Source organism: Balaenoptera physalus (genome assembly GCF_965194825.1).
Source record: "Balaenoptera physalus genome assembly, chromosome: 20".
Taxonomy (NCBI): Eukaryota; Metazoa; Chordata; class Mammalia; order Artiodactyla; family Balaenopteridae; genus Balaenoptera; species Balaenoptera physalus.
Genome location: NC_138901.1, coordinates 15,302,527 through 15,328,428, shown reverse-complemented (window position 1 = coordinate 15,328,428; position 25,902 = coordinate 15,302,527). Strand labels below are relative to the sequence as shown.

The 25,902-nt window shown below is 39.1% G+C and overlaps 1 protein-coding gene across 18 annotated transcripts in view; it reads left to right on the top strand.

The window, feature by feature from the left end:
* The window catches only part of TANC2 (tetratricopeptide repeat, ankyrin repeat and coiled-coil containing 2), a gene marked incomplete at its 3' end in the record, with an annotated part of 361,692 nt that overhangs the window by 255,521 nt on the left and 80,269 nt on the right, over positions 1–25,902 (top strand). For all 18 annotated transcript variants that reach the window (XM_082443054.1, XM_082443053.1, XM_082443067.1 and 15 more), the window contains 2 exons: positions 9,253–9,534; positions 15,032–15,165. In XM_082443054.1, the coding sequence (XP_082299180.1) occupies positions 9,253–9,534; positions 15,032–15,165 (416 nt within the window). The remainder of the gene's footprint in view (positions 1–9,252; positions 9,535–15,031; positions 15,166–25,902) is intronic.

Below are 25,902 nucleotides of genomic sequence, written 5' to 3'. Positions count from 1 at the left end.
CCAAGAAGCAGTCCCTTCACTGAAGCAAGTCTGACAGAACTCTAGAGTTTTTCAGAACTCTAGAATTGCTAAGCAAAGCAAGAAAAGCAGATTATGAAACAGTATCTATAGTATGTATGATTTTTGTCTTAAAAATAAGTATATATAATACAGACAAAACTCGGGGAAAAAAAATGAATTGTGCGGGGCTTCCATGGTGGCGCAGTAGTTAAGAATCCTCCTGCCAATTCAGGAGACATTGGTTTGAACCCTGGTCTGGGAAGATCCTACATGCCGCGGAGCAACTAAACCTGTGCTTCACAACTACTGAGCCTGCGCTCTAGAGCCCACGAGCCACAACTACTGAGCCCACATGCCACAACTGCTGAGCCCATGTGCCACGATTACTGAAGCCCACCAGAAAGACAAGCACGCATAGAGCTCGTGCTCCTAACAAGAGAAGCCACCACAATGAGAAGCCTGTGCACCACAACAAAGAGTAGCCCCCGCTCGCCACAACCAGAGAAAGGCCGCATGCAGCAACGAAGACCCACCGCAGCCAAAAATAAAATAAATAAAATAAAATTAATTAATTAAAATAATTTATTTTAATTAAATAAATTAATTTTTTAAGTGAATTGTGTTTCTCTCTAGCCAGTGGGAGTAAAATTATTATTTTGTTTATCTGCTATTCCTAAATTTTCTGTAGTATGTATTACTTCCATGTAAAAAAAAAATAGCAAAAGTAAAATAGAACAGTTTGGCGGTTTCTCAAAAAGCTGAAACATAGAGTTTCCATATGACCCAGCAATACCACTCCTAGACATATACCCAAGAGAACTGAAAACATTTGTACATAGGAGGACCTTCAAGATGGCAGAAGAGTAAGACATGGAGATCACCTTCCTCCCCACAGATACATCAAAACTACATCTACATGTGGAACAACGCTTACAGAACACCTGCTGAACACTGACAGAAGACCTCAGACTTCACAAAAGCCGTGTGGCTGAGCGGGTCTTGGTACTCCAGCCGGGTGTTGGGCCTGAGCCTCTGAGGTTGGAAAGCCGAGTTCAGGACATTGGTCCACCAGAAGCCTCCTGGCCCCTCGTAATATCAATCGGCGAGAGCTCTCCCAGAGATCTCGATCTCAACGCTAAGACCCAGCTCCACACAACGACCAGCAAGCTACAGTACTGGACACCCTATACCAAACAACTAGCAAGACAGGAACACAACCCCACCTATTAGCAGAGAGGCTGCCTAAAATCATAAGTTCACAGATACCCCAAAACACACCACCAGACGTGGTCCTGCCCACCAGAAAGACAAGATCCAGCCTCATCCACCAGAACACAGGCACTAGTCCCCTCAAACAGGAAGCCTACACAACCCACTGAACCAACCTTACCCACTGGGGGCAGACCCCAAAAACAATGGGAACTACGAACCTGCAGCCTGTGAAAAGGAGACCCCAAACACACTAAGTTAAGCAAAATGAGAAGGCAGAGAAATACGCAGCAGATGAAGGAGAAAGGTAAAAACCCACCAGATCAAACAAAGGAAATAGGCAGTCTACCTGAAAAAGAATTCAGATTAATGATAGTAAAGATGATCCAAATTCTTGGAAATAGAATGGAGAAAATACAAGAAACATTTAACAAGGACCTAGAAGAACTAAAGAGCAAACAAACAATGATGAACAACACAATAAATGAAATTAAAAATTCTCTAGAAGGAATCAATAGCAGAATAACTGAGGCAAAAGAACAGATAAGTGACCTGGAAGATAAAATAGTGGAAATAACTACTACAGAGCAAAATAAAGAAAAAAGAATGAAAAGAATGGAGGACAGTCTCAGAGACCTCTGGGGCAACATTAAATGCACCAACATTCAAATTGTAGGGTCCCAGGGGGAATGAGAAAATATTTGAAGAGATTATAGTTGAAAACTTCCCTAATATGGGAAAGGAAGTAGACAATCAAGTCCAGAAGTGCAGAGAGTCCCATACAGGATAAATCCAAGGAGAAACATGCCAAGACACATACTAATCAAACTATCAAAAATTAAATACAAAGAAAAAATATTAAAAGCAGCAAGGAAAAAGCAACAAATAACATACAAGGGAATCCCCGTAAGGTTAACAGCTGATTTTTCAGCAGAAACTCTGCAAGCCAGAAGGGAGTGGCAGGACATATTTAAAGTGATGAAAGGGAAAAACCTACAACCAAGATTACTCTACCAAACAAGGATCTCATTCAGATTTGATGGAGAAATTAAAACCTTTACAGACAAGTAAAAGCTAAGAGAATTCTGCACCACCAAACCAGCTTTACAACAAATGCTAAAGGAACTTCTCTAGGCAGGAAACACAAGAGGAGGAAAAGACCTACAATAACAAACCAAAAACAATTTAAAAAATGGTAATAGGAACAAACATATCAATAATTACTTTAAATGTAAATGTATTAAATGCTTCAACCAAAAGACATAGACTGGCTGAATGGATACAAAAGCAAGACCCATATATATGTTGTCTACAGGAGACCCAATTCAGACCTAGGGACACATACAGACTGAAAGTGAGGCGATGGAAAAAGATATTCCATACAAATGGAAATCAAAAGAAAGCTTGAGTGGCAATTCTCATATCAGACAAAATAGGCTTTAAAATAAAGACTATTACAAGAGACAAAGAAAGACACTACATTATGATCAAGGGATCAATCCAAGAAGAAGATATAACAATTGTAAATATTTATGCACCCAACATAGGAGCACCTCAGTACACAAGCCAAATGCTAAAAGCCATAAAAGGGGAAATTGACAGTAACACAGTAATAGTAGGGGACTTTAACACCCCACTTTCACCAATGGACAGATCATCCAAAATGAAAATAAATAAGGAAACACAACCTTTAAATGACACATTCAACAAGATGGACTTAATTGATATTGAGAGGACATTCCATCCAAAAAAACAGAATACACTTTCCTCTCAAGTGCTCATGGACCATTCTCCAGGATAGATCATATCTTGGGTCCCAAATCAAGCCTTGGTAAATTTAAGAAAATTGAAATTGTATCAAGTATCTTTTCTGACCACAACACTATAAGACTGGATATCAATTACAGGAAAAAAAACTGTAAAAAATACAAACACATGGAGGCTAAACAATACACTACTAAATAACCAAGAGATCACTGAAGAAATCAAAGAGGAAATCAAAAAATACCTAGAAAAAAATGACAACAAAAACACGACGATCCAAAACCTGTGGGATGCAGCAAAAGCAGTTCTAGGAAGGAGGTTTATAGCAATACAATCCTACCTCAAGAAATATCTCAAATAAACAACCTAACCTTACACCTAAAGCAATTAGAGAACGAAGAACAAAAAAAACCCCGAAGTTAGCAGGAGGAAAGAAATCATAAAGATCGAATCAGAAATAAATGAAAAAGAAATGAAGGAAATGATAGCCAAGATCAATAAACTAAAAGCTGGTTCTTTGAGAAGATAAACAAAATTGATAAACCATTAGCCAGACTCATCAAGAAAAAACGGGAAAAGACTCAGATCAATAGAATTAGAACTGAAAAAGGAGAAGTAACAACTGAAACTGCAGAAATACAAAGGATCATGAGAAATTACTACAAGAAACTATATGCCAATAAAATGGACAACCTGGAAGACATGGACAAATTCTTAGAAAAGCACAACCTTCTGAGACTGAACCAGGAAGAAATAGAAAATATAAACAGACCAATCACAAGCAGTGAAATTGAAACTGTGATTAAAAATCTTCCAACAGGGCTTCCCTGGTGGCGCAGTGGTTGAGAGTCTGCCTGCCAATGCAGGGGACACGGGTTCGAGCCCTGGTCTGGGAGGATCCCACATGCCGCGGAGCGACTGGGCCCGTGAGCCACAACTACTGAGCCTGCGCGTCTGGAGCCTGTGCTCCGCAACAAGAGAGGCCGCGAAGGTGGGGGGCCCACGCACCACGATGAGGAGTGGCCCCCGCTCTCCGCAAATGGAGAAAGCCCTCGCACGGAGACGAAGACCCAACACAGCCAAAGATAAATATAAATAAATAAATAAATTTATTTAAAAAAAAAAAATCTTCCAACAAACCAAAGCCCAGGACCAGATGGCTTCACAGGGGAATTCTATCAAACATTTAGAGAAGAGCTAACACCTATCCTTCTCAAACTCTTCCAAAATATAGCAGAGGGAGGAACACTCCCAAACTCATTTTACGAGGCCACCATCACCATGATACCAAAACCAGACAAAGATGTCACAAAAAAAGAAAACTACGCTGCAGTATCACTGATGAACATAGAAGCAAAAATCCTCAACAAAATACTAGCAAACAGAATCCAACAGCACATTAAAAGGATCATACACCATGATCAAATGGGGTTTATCCCAGGAATGCAAGGATTCTTCAATATATGCAAATCAATCAGTGTGATACACCATATTAACAAATTGAAGGATGAAAACCATATGATCATCTGAATAGATGCGGAAAAAGCGTTCGACAAAATTCAACACCCATTTATGATAAAAACCCTCCAGGAAGTAGGCCTAGAGGGAACTTACCTCAACATAATAAAGGTCATATATGACACACCCACAGCCAACGTCGTCCTCAATGGTGAAAAACTGAAACCATTTCCACTAAGATCAGGAACAAGACAAGGTTGCCCACTCTCACCACTACTATTCACGATAGTTTTGGAAGTTTTAGCCACAGCAATCAGAGAAGAAAAAGAAATAAAAGGAATCCAAATCAGAAAAGAAGAAGTAAAATTGTCACTGTTTGCAGATAACATGATACTATGCATAGGGAATCCTAAAGATGCTACCAGAAAACTACTAAAGCTAATCAATGAATTTGGTAGAGTAGCAGGATACAAAATTAATGCACAGAAATCTCTTGCATTCCTATACACTAATGATGAAAAATCTGAAAGAGATATTAAGGAAACACTCCCATTTACTATTGCAACAACAAGAATAAAATACCTAGGAATAATCCTACCTAAGGAGACAAAAGACCTGTATGCAGAAAACTATAGGACACTGATGAAAGAAATTAAAGACGATACAAACAGATGGAGAGATATACCACGTTCTTGGACTGGAAGAATCAATGCTGTGAAAATGACTGTACTACCCAAAGCAATCTACAGATTCAGTACAATCCCAATCAAACTACCAATGACATTTTTCACAGAACTACAACAAAAAAATTCACAATTTGTATGGAAACACAAAAGACCCCAAATAGCCAAAGCAATCTTGAGAAAGAAAAATGGATCTGGAGGAATCAGGCTCCCTGACTTCAGACTATACTACAAAGCTACAGTCAGCAAGACAGTATGGTACTGGCACAAAAACAGAAATACAGATCAATGGAACAGGATAGAAAGCCCAGAGATAAACCCACACACATATGGTCACCTTATCTTTGATAAAGGAGGCAAGCATATACAATGGAGAAAAGACAGCCTCTTCAATAAGTGATGCTGGGGAAACTGGACAGCTCCATGTAAAAGAATGAAATTAGAACACTCCCTAACACTGTATACAACAATAAACTCAGAATGGACTAAAGACCTAAATGTAAAGTCAGACACTATCAAACTCTTAGAGGAAAACATAGGCAGAACACTCTATGACATAAATCACAGCAAGATCCTTTTTGACCCACCTGCTAGAGAAATGGAAATAAAAACAAAAATAAACAAATGGGACCTAATGAAACTTAAAAGCTTTTGCACAGCAAAGGAAACAATAAACAAGACCAAAAGACAACCCTCAGAATGGGAGAAAGTGTTTGCAAATGAAGCAGCTGACAAAGGATTAATCTCCAAAATATACAAGCAGCTCATGCAGCTCAATATCCAAAAAACAAAGAACCCAATCCAAAAATGGGCAGAAGACCTAATTAGACATCTCTCCAAAGAAGATATACAAATTGCCAACAAATACATGAAAGGTTGCTCAGTATCGCTAAACATTAGAGAAATGCAAATCAAAACTACGATGAGGTATCACCTCACAGTTGTCAGAATAGCCATCATCAAAAAATCTACAAACAATAAATGCTGGAGAGGGTGTGGAGAAAAGGAAACCCTCTTGCACTGTTGGTGGGAATGTAAATTGATAACAGCTACTATGGAGAGCAGTATGGAGGTTCCTTATAAAACTAAAAATAGAACTACCATACAACCCAGCAATCCCACTATTGGGCATATACCCTGAGAAAACCATAATTCAAAAAGAGTCATGTACCACGATGCTCATTGCAGCACTATTTACAATAGCCAGGACATGGAAGCAACCTAAGTGTCCATCGACAGATGAATGGATAAAGAAGATGTGGCACATATATACAATGGAATATTACTCAGCCATAAAAAGAAACGAAATTGAGTTATTTGTAGTGAGGTGGAAGGACCTAGAGTCTGTCATACAGAGTGAAGTAAGTCAAAAAGAGAAAACAAATACCGTATGCTAACACATATATATGGAACCTAAAAAAAAAAAAAAATGGTTCTGAAGAACCTAGGGGCAGGACAGGAATAAAGACGCAGACGTAGAGAATGGACTTGAAGACATGGGGAGGGGGAAGGGTAAGCTGGGACGAAGTGAGAGAGTGGCATGGACATATATACACTACCAAATGTAAAATAGCTAGTGGGAAGCAGCCGCAGAGCACAGGGAGATCAGCTCGGTGCTTTGTGACCACCTAGAGGGGTGGGATAAGGAGGGTGGGAGGGAGATGCAAGAGGGAGGGGATATGGGGATATATGTATGTGTATAGCTGATTCACTTTGTTATACAGCAGAAACTAACACACCATTGTAAAGCACTTATACTCCAGTAAAGATGGTTTTAAAAATTAGTAATTAATTTTAAAAAAGAAAAAGAAGAAAAGAAACTTGTACATGAATGTTCATAGTAGCATGATTCATAATAGACAGAAAGTGGAAACAACCCAAATTTTTGTCAGCTGATACATGGGATAAACAAAATGTGATATATCAGTATAATGGAATATTGTTCAGCAATAAAAAGGATGAAGTACTGATACATGCTACAACATGGATGAACCTCAAAAACATGCTAAGTGAAAGAAGCCAGACACAAAAGGCCACATATCATATGATAATATATATGTGAACTGTCTCAAATAGGCAAATCTGTAAAGACAGAAATTCTCTGGTTGCCAGGGGCTGGGAGAAACGGGGACTAGAGAGTGACAGCTAATGGGTATGTGGTTTTTTGGGGGGCAGTGATGAAAATGTTCAGGAATTAAATAGTGATGTTTGCAACTTTCTGAATACACTAAAAATCACCAAATTGTATGCTTTAAAAGGGTGAATTTTCTGGCATGTGAGTTATAGTTCAATAAAATAATGTTTAAGAAAAATAAAATAGAATCTATTTAGCTAAGACACTAGAATTAAGATTTTTAACAAGTTAAAGTCTAATTTTTCACTTAATTCTGTAATTATATATGTATTTTAAAAGAGTACGTTTTGATAAAAAGATGTGAATCAGGAAATTATAAGTAACCATGTAGGTGTATCTCCACAGCCTTTTTTTTTTTTTTTTTTTTTAGTGAAAATTTGGGACATTTTAAAACTTACATAGGAAACAATTTGCTTCTATTATTAGAGTTTGGCTTTATATTTTTAATTTTTGTTCTACTTTTGGAATTGTAACCTTTTTGAAAATGGTCAGCTATCATTCTAATGGCTTTCAGACAGTTTTAAATGAGTGTTTACATGAAATGTGCTTGTGTGTGTTTTCTCAAGTAAGCTGTTGTCTCCAGATCCCAATTTATGATGTATAAGTGGTTTAAGTATGTTCTAGAGTAATATAAGCAGTATTAATAGATCTAATTCCCCCCTTTATGATTTCCCTTTCTCCTGTCCTTGTTCCCTTCCCACCCCTGGACTTTATTCTTCAAAATATAAAATGGGATGAGAGTGTAATACTTTGTTTTTAATTAATTCTTTCAGTAAGCATTATTTAGCATCTACTATGTATCAAGGTACTGTGCTAAGGTTAATGATACAGAAAAAAATGAACTTCTAAAAAATAAATAATAAAATGAAAAAAAAAATGATACATCTAGAACTACTCTTGAAACAGTTAAGAAGGGAATTCCCTGGCGGTACAGTGGTTAGGATTCTGGGCTTTCACTGCTGGGGGCCTGGGTTTGATCCCTGGTCAGGGAACTAAGATCCCACAGGCCCCACAGCGTGGCCAAAAAAAAAAAGAAAGAGTTAAGAAGGCATTTAACTCAGATAAGGGAGGTCAGGCAGGACTTGTTTTTACCATCAATGTAATTAGAAGGTTGATCATTGAAACCAGGTTATATCTGTTATACGTTTTTAGAGAGCAAGTAGAGCTCATGCTTGGTTGGCCCTTAGCACATCTCACAACTACATAAGCACAGAAAAACATCTCGAGAAAAGCAATAGGGATTTGTCCCCAAGACATGTGTGTGTAAACCAGAAATCTTTTTTTTTTTTTTTTTCCAGTTGGCATGAATACAAGCTTTACAGGTGCAGAGACGTTAAATGAAAATTTGGTTTCTGCTTCCTTGACTGCTTAACATATTGAAAACCTTTTAAACCATCACAGCTTTTAGGGGTTTGCTTCCCTTAATATACTTACTAGATTTTTAAAAACTACCATTGTGAACTTAAAGGAATTACTGTTTTTATTGGTATTTTTAAAGAAACAAGTTCTCTTTACATTGCTTTCTACAGGACTGATGCTGTAAGCCGTCCGGATTCTCTGCCACACCCCGGCCTCTCCCCCAGAAACTCCAACCCTACATCTCCCCACAATCCAACATTTTGAAGGTTATCCCCAGGCATAGAAGGAGGCCTTAAGGACCCTGCATTTTGTTACTTTTGCATCCATCCTGATGGCTGGTGCCTGGGCCATCTCCATTGCTTAATAATTTTGAATATCACCCTGACTTTCTGCCTATAATGTAAATTATTACTATTTTAACTATGTTTGTGTTCTGCCAGCTACAGTATCAAATAGCTCTAGCTCACGTGCCATTGCTTATCTGTGTAGAACCAAAATTCAGAGTTTTATTATTTTCTGAATAACTCAGAATACCATCATACTCTAACTCCCAGTGGTCTCCTAAACCATACTGGTTTTTTTGTTTATTTCTCTCAGTGTTGATGGTTTGGCCTAAGTTCTGTGTTCTCTTATTGTTCCTTCCAGTTCGCTTTGCACCTTATAGGCCTCCAGATATCTCCCTGAAGCCGCTGCTCTTTGAAGTGCCCAGCATCACTACAGAGTCAGTGTTTGTTGGCCGGGATTGGGTTTTCCATGAAATAGATGCCCAACTTCAAAGTTCAAATGCCAGCGTGAACCAAGGAGTAGTGATCGTGGGAAACATTGGGTTCGGCAAAACCGCCATCATCTCCAGACTGGTGGCCCTCAGCTGCCATGGAACACGGATGAGACAGATCGCCTCAGACAGCCCACACGCCTCCCCCAAACGTATGTATCCCTTTTTAAAGAACTCCATGCGGTGGGATAGGGAGGGTGGGAGGGAGACCCAAGAGGGAGGAGATATGGGGATATATGTAAATGTATAGCTGATTCACTGTGTTATAAAGCAGAAACTAACACACCATTGTAAAGCAATTATACTCCAATAAAGATATTTTTTTAAAAAAAACCACTAAAAAAATTTTTTTTTAAATAAAGAACTCCATGCTTCATTGCTCTGAAATTTTTTCTGGCATCTTTGTATTAAGTCTTATATCCTTTCATTTTCTGATCTGCAGAACCTGACTGGCATGTGAGGACCATTAACTCAGAGTTGAGGGAAAGAATGTAATACTCTGTTGACATTTAACCCACATATCCAACAGTCACCTGAGTGTGACCGAAAAAACCTTTCTCTCAGAAAAAATGTATGCCTCTTCCCTCCGGACTGCCTGGCTGGTCTGTCCTTTGGATAATGACTACAGCAATTGCCTATAAGAGCTTGTTTGCATCCATCACTGTCAGCTTTTGCTCAGCCTGTGTGCAGGCTTCCTGTTCACGCCGGCACAGTCTGTTTGCGGCCTTCATTTCCTTGCAGTCGATGTCAGTGTTGCACTGCTTGGGCTTGAACTTCTTTGTGTCCTTGAAGGGTTTCTCCTGCTTCCTTGTGAAAAGATGCTGAGATCTCATATATATTTATGCTTCTTTCATCACAGGCAGGGTGCAGCTTAATGATCGCCATCAGGATCCTGTTATTTGTTTTTAAAATACTTATATGGTCCTTAGTACCAGGCACTCTCTAAGAGCTTAACAAATATTAATTCATCCAACCCTCTTATCTTATCTCTTTCAGTGAGGTAGTTCCTGTTATCTTCCTTTCACAGATAAGTGGTTTAAGGCTCAGAGAGGTTAAGTAAGCCTCCCAGGTTTCATAGCCAGTAAATAGTGAAACTAGAATTTGAGCCTAAGCAGTCTGGTTTCAGAGGCCAGTGTCATCCATTTTGCTGTGCTGCCTCTCCTTATTGATGGAACTCACTTGAGTAAAGGAGATAAAAAGAAATGTATAGGGGTTCTTCCTGTACACATTATATGTATCGAACCAGTCTACCTGGCTTCTGCTAGTTATAAGAGAACAAAAAGAAACTATTGCCCTGCTAGTCCAAATCAATAATCTAGCTCACCACAGATTTCCAGACAACAACCACTAGAAATGGTTTGTTTGGGATCACTGTATTTTAGTTACAGAGTCTAGCACGGTGCTGTGGGAACTCAACAGGAACTCACTGAACACCCTCCAAACATCCTGGCTTCCTGTTGAAATTAATTCCTGTTTCATGTCATTAAGTAGGCAGATTGCCTCTGGTAAACTTATGGCTATCTGACACGTAGAAGAACTAGTGTCTAGAAGGAAAACTGGTTGGATCAAGAGTCCCGTTTGCCAGGGTATGGTAAGAATTGGTATGGAAGAATTCATGTCTTAAGAGCAGTATCATGCTTAGTTTCTGGATGAAGTTTTTCTGAGGTAGGTTGGCATAATGTCATGGGAATCAAGAGCCCACAGTTTGGCCCCAGCGCTCAAACTGACTATACTTTGTAACCTTGAGAATTTTACTTTAATTCTTTAGACCTCGGTTTTTGTCATCTGTAAAATAAGTCAGTGGGATTAGGTGATCTTTAAGATTCATTCCTATGCTAAAATTCTGTGATTCTAAGATGTCTGCATGGTTGAAAGTAACTTTCCATACCTATTCCAGTATTTTCGTTAGAGTGCTTAAGTATCACACCAGACTACTTCTTATCTGAGTAATCCAAGAGGTTAACTATTTGAGTGTGTCAGAAAGAAAACCAGCTAGGTGATAGTCTCTCTGACGCCTCTATATATCAGTCACTGTTGCAGATAACAGATGGTAGAATCATGGCTCAAGGGCAAGAAGAGCTGCTTTCTCTGAAAGCACAGGTGCCTGGAAGTGCCCCCTCTAAGCCTGGGAGAGCAGGAGTTAATAGAAAACAGCCCATGTGCTCCCCAAAGCAGAGATCCTTTAAAGATAGTTCATTAAGTTATTCTCTAACATCCATTGCCTTTTACCTCCAGAGAAACTCTAAAAATACACCATTCATGTGATAAATGTCCACAGGTCAAGACGATAGATTTGGCCTGATAGTTAACTTAGAAAACTTGAAAAGGTGTTAAAGGAGATCGAGTATGTGGCCAGGTATTTATCAGAATTACACAGAACCAGCATTGCCTTGTCGTAATTTGACGTAATAATTTTTGTTGTCAGCTTTGATGTCCAAACTACATTCCACCTCTGCCGTCTTAACCAAACCACTTAAGAATGGTCAAGAATAAGTGGTTGATGTCATTTACTGGTATTTAAATATTAACTCTGAAAAGCAAAATCAACTCTTGAAATTACCCCAATAGCTACACACATCTGTAAAATTTTCATTTTCTGTTATGCAAATGATTAATAATAAAATCTAACTTCAGTTTGTTTTAGAACTGGCTCTCTCATTAAATTTTCTAGTTTTGAGGACAAATGTTTTGTCTTTCTTGTATTATGCTCACGAGGTTTTGGTTAAAGCTTTTCAAGTATTAGGACTCAAAAATGTTACTTTTTTTTTTTTTTTAAACATCTTTATTGAAGTATAATTGCTTCACAATGGTGTGTTAGTTTCTGCTTTATAACAAAGTGAATCAGCTATACATATACATATATCCCCATATCTCCTCCCTCCCACATCTCCCTCCCTCCCACCCTCCCCATCCCACCCCCCCAGGCGGTCACAAAGCACCGAGCTGATCTCCCTGTGCTATGTGGCTGCTTCCCACTAGCTATCTATTTTACATTTGGTAGTGTATATATGTCCATGACACTCTCTCACCCTGTCACATCTCAACTCTCCCCCTCCCCATATCCTCAAGTCCATTCTTTAGTAGGTCTGTGTCTTTATTCCCATCTTGCCACTAGGTTCTTCATGACCTTTTTTTTTTTTTTCCTTAGATTCCATATATATGTGTTAGCATACTGTATTTGTTTTTCTCTTTCTGACTTACTTCACTCTGTATGACAGACTCTAACTCCATCCACCTCATTACAAATACCTCCATTTCATTTCTATTTATGGCTGAGTAATATTCCATTGTATATATGTGCCACATCTTCTTTATCCATTCATCCGATGATGGACACTTAGGTTGCTTCCATGTCCTGGCTATTGTAAATAGAGCTGCAATGAACATTTTGGTACATGACTCTTTTTGAATTATGGTTTTCTCAGGGTATATGCCCAGTAGTGGGATTGCTGGGTCATATGGTAGTTCTATTTTTAGTAAAAATGTTACTTTTTAAAAAATATCAATGATCTGTATGTTTCTATTTTATATTTCTGTTATTTCTGTAAACAAATATGAACTGAATATATCTTAACCAATTTAAAGATATTTCTTTGAGAAAAAAAAAAAAAAAGTGGTTGATAAAGAATAAGCTGTTTTTCGGCATTGATCTGTTACTGTATGAGCCGGCCCTGGAAATGTTACTGGCAGTAGCAGATTTTTTTTCATTAGTGAACAAGAATGATGTCTATTGAGAGAGAGTTGGCTTAATTTTTTTTTTTAATTTTTTACAGTTTAATTTACATTCAGCTTTGATAGGTGTATTTGGGATCCCACTGGCCTTCCCAACCCTAAGTCAGTGATGCAGTTGTAGTAGTAATGAAAATAGGTGGAAGGTTATTGGAGCTCCCCACTTCCGTTTCTGCATCCTGTGTCATTCTTTCTTCTGTCCCTGACTCCTCCACGCTGAGCAGCGCTGCTGTGGAAGACGTGAGCAGTCTAGCCTGCAGCACTGCATTGCCTGGCTCTGTCCTTCCCCCACAGACACCCAGCCCCCAGCCGCCCCCTCCTTGTCATTTCCCTGGGAAGGCACAGAGAAGCTGTCAAGGCAGGCACTAGCCTGTCATCCTGCTGTCCACCTACACCCCTTCCCAAACCTGACTCCCCCATCAATCTCTACCACCACCATCACCACCCACCCCCCAACACATACGTACAAAGAACAGAAACATTTTGTGAAAATGGACCTGTTGTGTAATCCAGGCATTATTACATTAACTACAAGTATACTCAGTACAGTAGTTAGGGAAGTTCGGTCTAATACAAGACTGTATTTTCCTATCACTGAAAGTCTCAGTGTAGTTGCTGTTTGGATTTGACATTTGCCAACAGCTGCCATGCCCCCAAATAGCTGTTCAGTGAGTAACCCCTACCCTCCCCACTCTGCTCCTTCCAGAAGTCTGTGTTGCCAGTTTGCTGTGCATACTGACTGCTCCTCCCTACTAACTTTTATTTCTACTGCCCTCTGAATACCAAGCAGAAAGTAAAGACACCCAGACAAAAAGGAGGGCCTCTCCAAAAGGGAACAGCTAGAAGACAGAAGGTACTCAGACAGTAATTAGCCACAAAACCAGATAAGGGGGAATGGGGTGGACAGAGGGAGTGAACAACAGGCATGATACAGTGACAGTCACTGAACTTTACTGCGCACGTTTCTTCAGTCTTTTTCACTGCCGTCTCCCACACCTACCCTCCTACAGTTTATTCAGAACTCTATGCAGTGGCCAGGGAATTTACTTTGCCAGTTGGATGAAAGAAGTCTCAATTAAGTCCTACTGGTAGGGAGTTAAATGAGAACTATTTTCCCCTATTTCTTCTCCTTTTCAGTAGCTATTGACCCTCAAATAACAGTCTACTTATTTTGTACCCATTTTTAAAATATGGTCTGTATTTATAAATAGAGTCTATAATTTCTAGTAGTAGTTAAGATGTTACCTAAATAACATGAACGAATGGAATTTTTAAGAAACAGCTTTATTAAGCTACAATTCACGTACTGTATAATTCACCCATTTAAATGGTTCAGTTCACTGCTTTTTAGTGTATTCACTGAGTTGTGCAGCAATCACCATAATCTTAGAACTTTTTCATTCCCCCCCTAAAAGAAATCCCATGCCCATTAGCAGTCAGTCTTCATTTCCCCCCTAAGTCCCTATCTCTACCCCTAGGTAACCACTAATCTGCTTTTTGTCCCTATGGATTTCCGTCTTCTGGGCATTTCAAATAAATAGAATCATATACTATATGGTCTTTTGTAACTGGCTTCTTTGAGTGAGTGTAACATTTCAAGGGTTATCCATGTTGTAACATATATTGGTATTTCATTTCTTTTTATTGTTGAGTAATGTTCCATTGTGAGGCTGTACCACCTTTTATCCATTCATCAGTTGATGGACATTTGAGTTGTTTCCGCTTTGGGGCTATTATGAATCTTGCTTCTTTGAACATTTGTGTACAAGTTTTTACGTGGACATATGTTTTTAATTCTCTTGGGTACATACCCCTAGGAGTAGAATTGCTGGATCAAAGAACAAATGGGATTTAAGCAGTCTTTCTTTAGTTCAGAGTTTTATGATTATCTGATGCAAACATCTCATCTTTTTAATACAGATGTGGATGCCAACAGAGAGCTGCCACTCACACAGCCACCTTCAGCCCACTCATCCATCGCCAGTGGAAGCTGCCCAGGAACTCCAGAAATGCGGAGGCGGCAGGAGGAGGCCATGCGGAGACTAGCCTCTCAGGTACAATAGGATTCTCAGGTTGCGGGCATGCTAATTCCATTTTAACATCAAGGGGGCAATGGTAGGGAGACCCCTGGCGAAGTGAACAAAAGTATGTACAGGTGGACCATGAGAACATGGAGAAAAGTTTCTCTGTCTTTGCTGTTCCTAGAAAAATACTTCGTTATTATGGAATCAGAACCTTATTGTTGGAACAGCCCTTAGAAATAACCAAAGTCCCACAATGAATAGATAAGGAAATGGAGACTCAAAGAAGTTGTATGATTTACCCAAGATCACAGTAGAAGTAATCAATAGCTTTGTATTTTCATTCCTAGCTCAAAACTCTTCCTGCTCTACCGCACTATCCATAACTTCTTTATATGTTTGCATTTTAATTTTCTATTTTTATCAAAGTAACATATATACACAGTTTAGGAAATCAAATAATGTTCAAAGACTTATAATAAAAACCAGAAATTCTTTTCCCCTGCTGAGCCCACCCTCTCCCCAAAGGCAGCTACTTTCAACATTTGGAGATGTTTCTCTGATCTTTACCTCCATGTTTCATATACTGCTATAATTTTTTGATCAGTTTTGTACATTATCTATTGCTTCTTATTATGGGTGATGAAAATGTTAGCTCTTTCACTTTCCTTCCTCCCTCTACCAGCTCAGTACAGTTATATCATGAGTTTAGTCTGAATCCATGTTATAGTATTTTCAGTATTAATACTACACAAATATGGTTCACTGTGGAACCAAGGATAACATTTTCTTCTTGAGCAGTTTTGTTTTTCCTGGGTTGTGAAATGCCTCATTGTAAAATTTGCTTATTTTTCTTCAAAACTGTAGCTGTCATTCCATAAGCCTTAATGCTTTGTAAAATGCCTCTCAATACAGTTTTCCACATCAGTTACATTTTTCCCCTCCTGGAAATCCTAGAGCTCTCCATCGAGCTAATCTGGACCTAGGATGCTCTCAAGTCTTACCACCTACTTGTTATCCTGGAAATTCCTGTTACTTCCCTTTTGTGTTTGATCCCATGTCATGGTCTTTCTTGATTGTATGCCTTATTTTGACGGAGCACGTCCTCTGGTAGCTTCCTAAGAAAGAATGCGTAGGAGGTAAGTTTTTTGAGACTTAATGTTCCTAAAAGCATCTTTATTCCATTCTCATACATTACTCTTTGTTTGACATAATATAATTCTAGGTTAAAAATTATTTTCCCTCAGAATTTTGAAGGCATCCATCTTGAACTTCCAGTATTACTATTAAATAATATGGTACTATTCTTTTTCCTAATTCTTTATGTATACCTTTTTCTCTCCAGAAGCTTTTAGAATCTTCTTTTTATCACCACTGTTCTTGGGTCTTTTTTTCATATTCTGTCGGTACCTAGTGAGCCCTGGAGATATTTTTTGATTCAGGGAAATGCTTTTGTAGTATTTATTGAAAATTTTCTCACCACTACTTCCTCTGTTCTCTCCTTCTACAACTCCTTTTAGTCAAAAATTAGATTTCCTATATTGTTACTCTTCTTAACTTTTCTGTTTCCTATATTTCTGTTTTCCTATTTGTTTTATCCACTTTTAGGAGATTTCCTCAATATTACCTTTCAATCCTTTCACAAAAAAATTTTTTGGCTATCATAGTTTTAATTTCCAATAGGTCTTTTTTTCCCCCAGTTGTTCCCTTCTTTTTTTTTTTAATTGAGACTTTTTTTTTTTCTTGGCTGCATTGGGTCTTCATTGCTGCACACGGGCTTTCTCTAGTTGCAGCGAACGGGATCTACTCTTCGTTGTGGTGCACGGGCTCCTCGTTGCGGTGGCTTCTCATTGCGGAGCATGGGCTCTAGGCACGTGGGTTTCAGTAGTTGTGGCGTGCAGACTCAGTAGTTGTGGCTCACGGGCTCTGGAGCACAGGCTCAGTAGTTGTGGTGCACGGGCTTAGTTGCTCCATGGCATGTGGGATCTTCCCAGACCAGGGATCGAACCCGTGTCCCCTGCATTGGCAGGCGGATTCTTAACCACTGTGCCACCAGGGAAGCTGAGATTTTTTTTTTTTTTAATTTTAGTTTTTGGCAACACTGCATGGCATGTGGGATCTTAGTTCCCTGACCAGGGATTGAACCCAAGCCCCCTGCATTGGAAGCACAGAGTCTTAACCACTGGACCACCAGGGAAGTCCCTGTTCCCCTCTTTTTTATAGCATACTGTTTTTGTTTTATAGATGCAGTATGTTCTCTTACCTCTTCCTTAATAGTTAGGCACCGAAAAACTGATGGAAACTTGTATATATGGAGAGCTTAACTATAGAGCATTAAGATGACCCACCAGCCTTTATGGGAAAACCCAAAAGTCAGTGTCCATAAGTTTTTTCCTTGCACTGTTCATCTTTTCTAGCAAAGAATCCACCAATTTCCTGGAGGGTGTATAACCTGGTCGCCAACATTCTGGAGCTAGTAGGAGAAGGTGGCGGAGCTTCATCGTTTAGGTTGCAGCCTTTTACCTAAGCCCCTTGTTTTCAGTCCTGCACCTGAGCCTCACCTACTCTGTGTCTGGTGTTCCTAAGCCTAGATTCTCTGGTTTAGTTTCTCTAGTGATTTTAATTTCTCTTTCCTGTGGGTTTTGGGGAAGGTAGTCACCTGGCTGGGCAGGATAGGGATGGATATCTGGGAATCTAACTGCTCTTTATATAAACTTCAAATAATTTCTGTGTTTGCAACTTCCTTCCTCACCCCCGTCTTCCATAGTACCTGGTGCTTCTAACTCCTATGCTTTTCTGAGGTTTGACAGATGATTTGGCTCATTCCTGTTGTTAACCCCAGCAGGTATTTGTTTCACCTTCTTCTGTCTGTTAGGTTATTTAATCCTACATCCACTTTCCATCTTTATATATTATAATCTAAGATTAGAGATAGATATCCTAATCAATGGAGTTTGCATTTCTCTTTCTTATTCTCCTTATTTTTGAGGATTTTAAGGAGAAGTATAGAGTGCAGAATGCCTGTCTCCAGTATCTAAAGAAATCTCTTGTCATGGTTAATTAGTAATGAGGAACAGGGAGCCATCTTCAGTGTCATAAGGTTCTAGTTTCCTCATAGAAATCCTGTCCAGCTTACAGCCAGAAACAGCATGTTTCCCCCAAATACGTTTTCAATTGTCCCCACTTATTGGTACACATCCATTTATAAATGGGCTTCTGAAAACAGTCTGAGATTTCCCTTATATTCATTGCTAACTCAGTGCAACTTTAAAAGACATCTTTGGGGGACTTCCCTGGTGGCGCAGTGGTTAAGAATCCACCTGCCAATGCAGGGGACACAGGTTCGATCCCTGGTCCAGGAAGATCCCACATGCTGCAGAGCAACTAAGCTCGTGCGCCACAACTACTGAGCCTCTGCTCTAGAGCCTGCGAGCCACAACTACTGAGCCTGCGCACCACAACTACTGAAGCCCACATGCCTTAGAGCCAGCGCACCACAACTACTGAGCCCACGCACCGCAACTACTGAAACCTGCACGCTCTAGGGCCCGCGTGCCGCAACTACTGAAGCCCACACACCTAGAGCCCATGCTCTGCAACAAGAGAAGCCACCGCAATGAGAAGCCCGCGCACCACAACAAAGAGTAGCCCCCACTCGCTGCAACTAAAGAAAGCCCGTGCACAGCAACGAAGACCCAGTGGAGCCAAAAAAAAAGAAAAAAAGACATCTTTGTTTTACTTTTCCAAATATTCCATGTAAGCTGACTCCTGCCTCTTCTTTAGAACAATCAGAATAACTGTCATCTTAGAGATACACAAATGCTGAAGAGCTTTCATCATCACAGTCATTTATTTATTCATTTAGAATATATGCTTGGAATGCCTATAACACAAGATTGAAGTTAAAGCAGTGAACAAGGCAGGCACAATCCCTGCTGTTATGTAGCCCACATTTTTGTGGTGGGAAAAGGCCAATTAACAAACAAATATGTAATATGTCAGATGGTGATGAGTGCTAAAAAGAAAGTCTCCCCATGTTGTCACTTCTTAGCCTCTCTCTCATCAAGAGAAAAAGTCCCAAGATGTTTATGTTCAATATTTGGAAAATGTTATTTATTTTTAGTAGGTAATTAGTGACTATACTTACTTGAAAAGTGATCACATTTTCAATTCCATGGTTATACCTTCCTTAAGCAAAATATAAATAAATGTCTTTTGTACCTAGAAATGGGATATTTTTAAATTTATATTAAATATTATATATGAAATGGCCCTTTAGATTAAAATTGATGTTTAGTTCAATATTTGGAAAATGTTAAATATTATAAGTGAGAAATTAGTGATTATTTACACTTACTCAAGGAACATATTTAAAATTTCACACTTATTTCTAACTTAAGCAAAATATAAATACATCTGTTCACACCTAGAGATGGGATATTGTGAAGTTTACACTGAACAAAAAAAATCTAAAACAAATGGCCCCTTAGATTAAAATTGAATATTATCCCAGTAATTGTGCCACAGGTCGCAGTTCAAGTGCAAGTGTGTGCTGTAGAAGCGTAGAGCAGAAGCCAACAATCTTGCTTCTCATCTGTAACAAACTGGTAAGCAGAAATTATCTTTTCAAACCAGTTAGTATTTTGATAAAGTAAGCTAATATATGAGAATTAAAAGTATCCTTGAAAAACTTCTTGATTTGCTAGCCAGAGTTCTTAGTGTTGGTTCTTGTATATCATTAATTATCATTGGTATTTCGTAGTATGCTTGCTGCTTCTTATGCTTCTTCATAATTGAGAACATTGAAGAGTTCTTGTCACAACTTTAGAGCAATTTTATTTATTGAAGAAACACTTCCCACTTGAAGTAACAGGTTTTGCTAGGTGTACATCTCTTAAATGTATTTCCAGTTAATCTTACATGTTCTGAAGTATAATCACAGTAGAGCGGTGCAAAGATCTCATTCGGGGCCTTTCCTGGGTGTGTGACTTTATAACAACCATAGATTTTCCAGGCTTTCGGTCCGTTGCCACCAAGTGATCATACATGCAGAATTCTCCAGACAAGGAGAGGCTGGCTTCCATTTACTGAGGGCTTAATGTGTGTTGAGCTTAGTACTTTTTACATTATATTTGTTATTTCACTTCTTCACTCTTAAGCCTGTGAGGTGGTCATTATCATCCCCATTTTACAGATGAGGAAACTGTGCTTCAGTGATAGTTAATTTTCCCAAGGTCTTACTATTAGTAAATGGCAGAGCTAGGATACAGAGCCAGTATTCACCCCAATGAAGTGAGTCTTCTTCTTCTCCCCATTTTACAGATAAACAGAGGCTCTGAGGTTACACAACTTGCTGAGATAACTAGTACGTGACTTGAAACCAGATTTAAACTGAGGCAGGCAGGCTCCAGAGTCCATGCTTTTAACCACTGTGCTGCCTCTGTAGTGTGGCAGGAAGGATTTTTGTTTAATGTTCTTTTGGAAAATCTATCTATAATTGAATGCGGCTTTAAAGTAAGGAAGTCATAATGAAGGGGCACCTTTCAGAAATTTTGCTGACCTAAAATTCTTCTTCAAAAAGTTTTTATGCAGGACTTCCCTGGTGGTCCAGTGGTCAAGACTTCACCTTCCAATGCAGGGGGTACGGGTTTGCTTAGCTTAGCTTCCCTGGTTGAGGAGCTAAGATCCCACACACCTTGCGGCCAAAAAACCAAAATATGAAACAGAAGCAATATTGTAACAGATTCAATAAAGACTTTAAAAACAGTCCACATCCAAAAAAAAGTCTTTAAAAAAAGTTTTTATGCAACTAGAAGCTCTTGTCACATTAGGTAAATTGTCCCTAGCTTAGTCCTTAGATTAAGAAGCTAATACATCTGAAATAAGCTAATTAGAGAAACCAGCTAATTTTAAGAAGTGTCACAGAGACACAAAAAGTAAAGGTTTTTTTCCCCGGAAGGAAATCTATGAAAGAAAAAAAACTGAAATGTCATCCTTGCCAAGAGACTAGTTCTGTACTAAATCAGGAGGATGTCAAGTGATATGGTTCCTGAGATTGTTGCTGCTACTGTTAAAGCTATCAGCCAAAGAAGTGATCGTTTCAGCAGTTCACACATGTGTGTTGAGCATAATACAGAGACTTAAGCCACACATATACACATGGAGAGAGAAAAACAAAAAATGACAACAGTGAAGTATAAGATTTGGTTTGTGTTCCAGTTGGGTATTTTTTAAAAGATTTACATTTTAGGAGAAATGTGATCAGAACTAAACAAGTAACCTATAAATGATGTTTTATAAAATGTGTCTAGGGCTTTTTTCCTCTAAAAATTAACACTGAAATTTTATAGTGAGACCCAGATTGCATCTACATTCAGGATACTGAATATGGGAAACAACCTTATTTATTCCTTTGTCAATCTTGTGTTTTTTATCTGTCTCCTCCACCAGAATGGGTCAGTATTTAAATTATTGTTCACCACTCTATCCCCAGCTCCTAGCACAATGCCTTGCACAGAAATATGTGTTAAATGAGTGACTAAATTGTAGTCTGTTCTCTATACTGAAGCCTGAGTAATCTTTCTAAAACGTATTTTTGTTCTTGCTACATAAAACCTGTCAATGGCTCCTCCTTGCCCTTAAATGGAATCCACACTCCCTTCTTGAAACATCACATGTATTAGCATAAAGGGCTTTTACCTTTTATATCTAGCTCAGGTTTTCTCAGCCTCAGCACCATTGACATTTTGGGCCAGAGGATTCTTTGTTTGGGGCCGTCCTGTTTATTGTAGTATGTGTAGGAGTGTCCTTGGCCTTTACCCACTATCCAGTAGCATCTTCCCACCCCCGGTTGTGATGACCAAAGCTGTCTCCAGACGTTGCCAAGTGTCCCGTGGGGAGCAGAGCCACCCCAGATGAAAACCTCTGCTCTGTCTTATCTCCTACTACTCCCAGCTCACTTCCACTGTAGCCACACTAAAACTGATTTCCTGAAAGTGTCAAGCTGTGTCTTGCCTGAGGGCCTTTGCACGTATTGCTTTCCTCTGCCTGGGACACTCCTGCGCCCGTTCACTCCACCTCATCCTTTAGATCTCAGCTTAAGTTTTACTTTCAAGAAGCCTTCTCTGGCTCTCCTAAGTTACTTAGATACGTTGTACCAATATCTTATATTTCCTCTCTCATAGTGCTTTTCCCCCAGTTTTATTGAGATAGAATTGACATATAGCATTGTATTAGTTAAAGATGTACAGCATAATGATTTGATATGTGTCTATATTGTGAAACGATTACCACACTAAGTTTAGTTAATACCCATCAGCTCCCGTAGTTACAGAATTTTTTCTTGTGATGAGAACTTTTAAGATCTACTCTCTTAGCCACTTTCAACTATATAGCATAGTATTGTTAACTATAGTCACCGTGTTGTACAACATCACAATAATAATAATGTTGCAGACAACATCCACTGATGGATACTAAAAGTAGTGGGCAAAAATTTGTGGAGAAACAGGATTTGCATTCTCTCAAAGTATCTCCCCCAAGATATTTATTAGCTACAAAGGGTAAGATAGTACCTTTACAGTAGAGAAACGTAGAAGAAACCTTTATCTTAGCCAAGCGATCAAGGTCAGCATCACCAGTAACAGGACATGTCAACATCATGAACCCCATGACATGATCCACTGAGAATGACACAACATTGTTTTTGTGGTATTCTTGCCAAAAAGTCTCAGTTGGAATATGAGGAAAACATTAGACAAACCCACGTTGACTGATGTTCAACAAAATAACAGATCAGGACTCTTCAAAAGTGTCAAGGTCATGAAAGACAAAGACTGAGGAGCTCTTACAGACTACAGGAGTCTAAGGAGAAATGACAACTAAATGCAACACGGGGTCCTGGATAGAATGCTGGAACAGAAAAAGGTCATTAGTGGAAAACTGACAAAATTCGAATACTGCCTTTAGTTAATAGTGTTGTGCCAGTGTTATTTCCTGGTTTTGATAATTATGCTACGGTTATATAAAATGTTAAGGGAAGCTGGGTAAGGGATGTACGGAAACTCACATCTTTTTGCAACATTTAAGTCTAAAATTAGCTCAAAATAAAAAGTTTTAAAAAATAAATAAAAGTCCTACTGACAAAAAACAGTTAGAGCTCCAAGCTGGAAAATTCCTGAGGCCGAACCCAAGTCTGGAGCTATTCTTAGCTTCCAGCCCCAGGATGGGGATTAGAGTCAGAGTTGAGGGACAGGAGAAAAGGCAGAGAAAGTAGTTTTTTACAGTGAGCCTCCAGGTCCCTAGAAACACGAAAAGCCAAAGTAACCGAAGTGTTGGAAGGGATGCGCTGAGTCAGAAATCAATCAGGTGGTGGTGAGGGCGTTCAAGAAGTGATGAGAAGGAGACAGGGAATAAGAATATGAGAGCAGACCTGAAGGAAGGTCAGTGGTAACATTAGAATTTAAGTAATGCAAATGCCAGTCATGATGTAAATTAAATTTTTATGTCCAAATGAGTTCCAGATATTCAAAGCTGCCTTTTCTTTATGTGAGATTAGCTTAATCCTGTCACAGATTATTCATTTGAAGTAGAAAAGAATCTTTAAAGAGTGAAGGCCTGGGACTTTTAACACAAGCCTGACAGGTTTGCTGCCATTCAATCATTTGATTAAGGCCTTTGATGAGGATTTTGCTTAGTTGTATCATTTCTTGTGTATAGCTTTAAATCAAAACCTTTTTATACCCAAGGCGATACTGACCTCCAGTCTTCTTTTTTTTTTTGGTCTGTATAGTCTACAAACCTGGCCTTTTTTTCTTCCCTCACAGCAGTAATCTAAAAGTTACTCACTGTCTTCTTCGAAGAATTACTACAGTTTTGGTCATATTAGATATATTTTGGATAGAATTGTTTTAATCAAAAGTATAGAGATTTAACATAAGGAAAATGTGAGATGGAAAAAAATTAGTAACATAAGAAAAACATAGCTGAAAATGAAATTTCAACAAGTCATTGTGAGAGACAAGAGTTCACCAAGGAGAAAGGTTTTACCTGCTGATTTATTGAGGGTGGACTAATTCTGAACCATTTCCAAGAAGTTGGAATAGTAGTGACTGAGTATGGGTGGCTGTGATGACTTCCTCAGAGCTGTAGGGAGTGATCTATTATCCATCACTGAACACTAGTACAATGAGAGAATGCAGGAAAAAACTGCATTCCCAGACTTGTTTCCTATTTGTATATGTAGGAAAAGTTGTAGATAATGTCAATAGACAATTTAGGGGAAGTACAAAGTGTTTTTGACAGGTTGTGTGTACATTTACATACTATGTAGCTGCTTTGAAATGTCTAGTAGATGATCAGTTCTGAGTCAAACTACAGATTTCATGAAGATGTTGAAAGGTCTTTCTGCCTGAATTCTTCAGAGGAATCGAGATTTTATATTTCGAATGCCTAAAATTTTTTTAAATTAAAAGAAAGAAAGGCAGCCACAGAAGGGGCACCTTTAGCAATGATCTTTGTTAGATAAAACCTCATACAGCCAAGAGTGCAGATGATTTTTAATGAAATCAGTAAAAGAACCCTCTTCCTAAATTTCAGAATTTTTATCTTCAAACTCCTATCCCGTTACTTTAGGTAAAGGGTAAGTTACAGCTGATTTGCTCAGCTGTGCTTTGCCTCGACATGTGAAATCAATTGAGGTAAAATATGATGAAAGTTCATATTGATTCAGAGGTTTGCTGTTTGCTTTTTATAAAGTGGAGATTTGTGTCCTTGTGGGCATAACCATTGACATTCACTGTTCATGGAGAGCACAGATGGATTGCTGCCAGGTTTTCTCTTTGGGTTCCTTACGTTGTGCTTAAGGTCGGTAATAAAGCTGTAATCAATCTGTCTACAGAAAGGAGTGGAGATTTCTAAGTACACCTCCTCATTGCCAGTTCCACACTGTGCTCAGACATCATTGCTTCACTCACAAGCAATTCCTATCCTCAGCTTTACATGTGTAGTAACATTTCCTGTATTGTTCAGTTTTCTTAATGCTTAATGAGAACAATTTCAGGCGTTTTTTAAAAAGTGACATTTCCAGCATTTGGGTTTTTGTTTTGTTTTAATTTATTTATTTACTTATTTATTTATTTTTGGCTGCGTTGGGTCTTTGTTGCTGTGCATAGGCTTTCCCTAGTTGCGGCGAGTGGGGCTACTCTTCGGTGTGGTGCGCGGGCTTCTCCCTGCGGTGGCTTCTCTTGTTGCGGAGAACGGACTCTAGGCGCATGGGCTTCAGTAGTTGTGGCACACGGGCTCAGTAGTTGCAGCTCGTGGGCTCTAGAGCACAGGTTCAGTAGTTGTGGCTCACGAGCTTAGTTGCTCCGCAGCATTTGGGATCTTCGCAGACCAGGGCTGGAACCAGTGTCCCCTGCATTGGCAGGCGGACTCCTAACCACTGCGCCACCAGAGAAACCCCAGCATTTGTTAAAGAGCTAGATTAAGAGTCATTTCAAAGCAGAACACTTTTGTGGATGACTGTTCTCTGAGAGATGATTGAGGAGCTGGGGTCCCAGTGGTATATCTATGCATGCTCCTAGGGAAAATTTCAAGTGCCTGTAGGCACAAAGCCAGTAGCTGAGAAGGAGAGGGTATACAGAACTTTGACGATGACCGTGATTTTTTTTTTTTTCACACACACACACTGTATTTCATTTTTACAAGAGATAAATAGACTGACACCAAGCATTGTACATGGATGACCACAACAAAAGCAACAGTGATTGC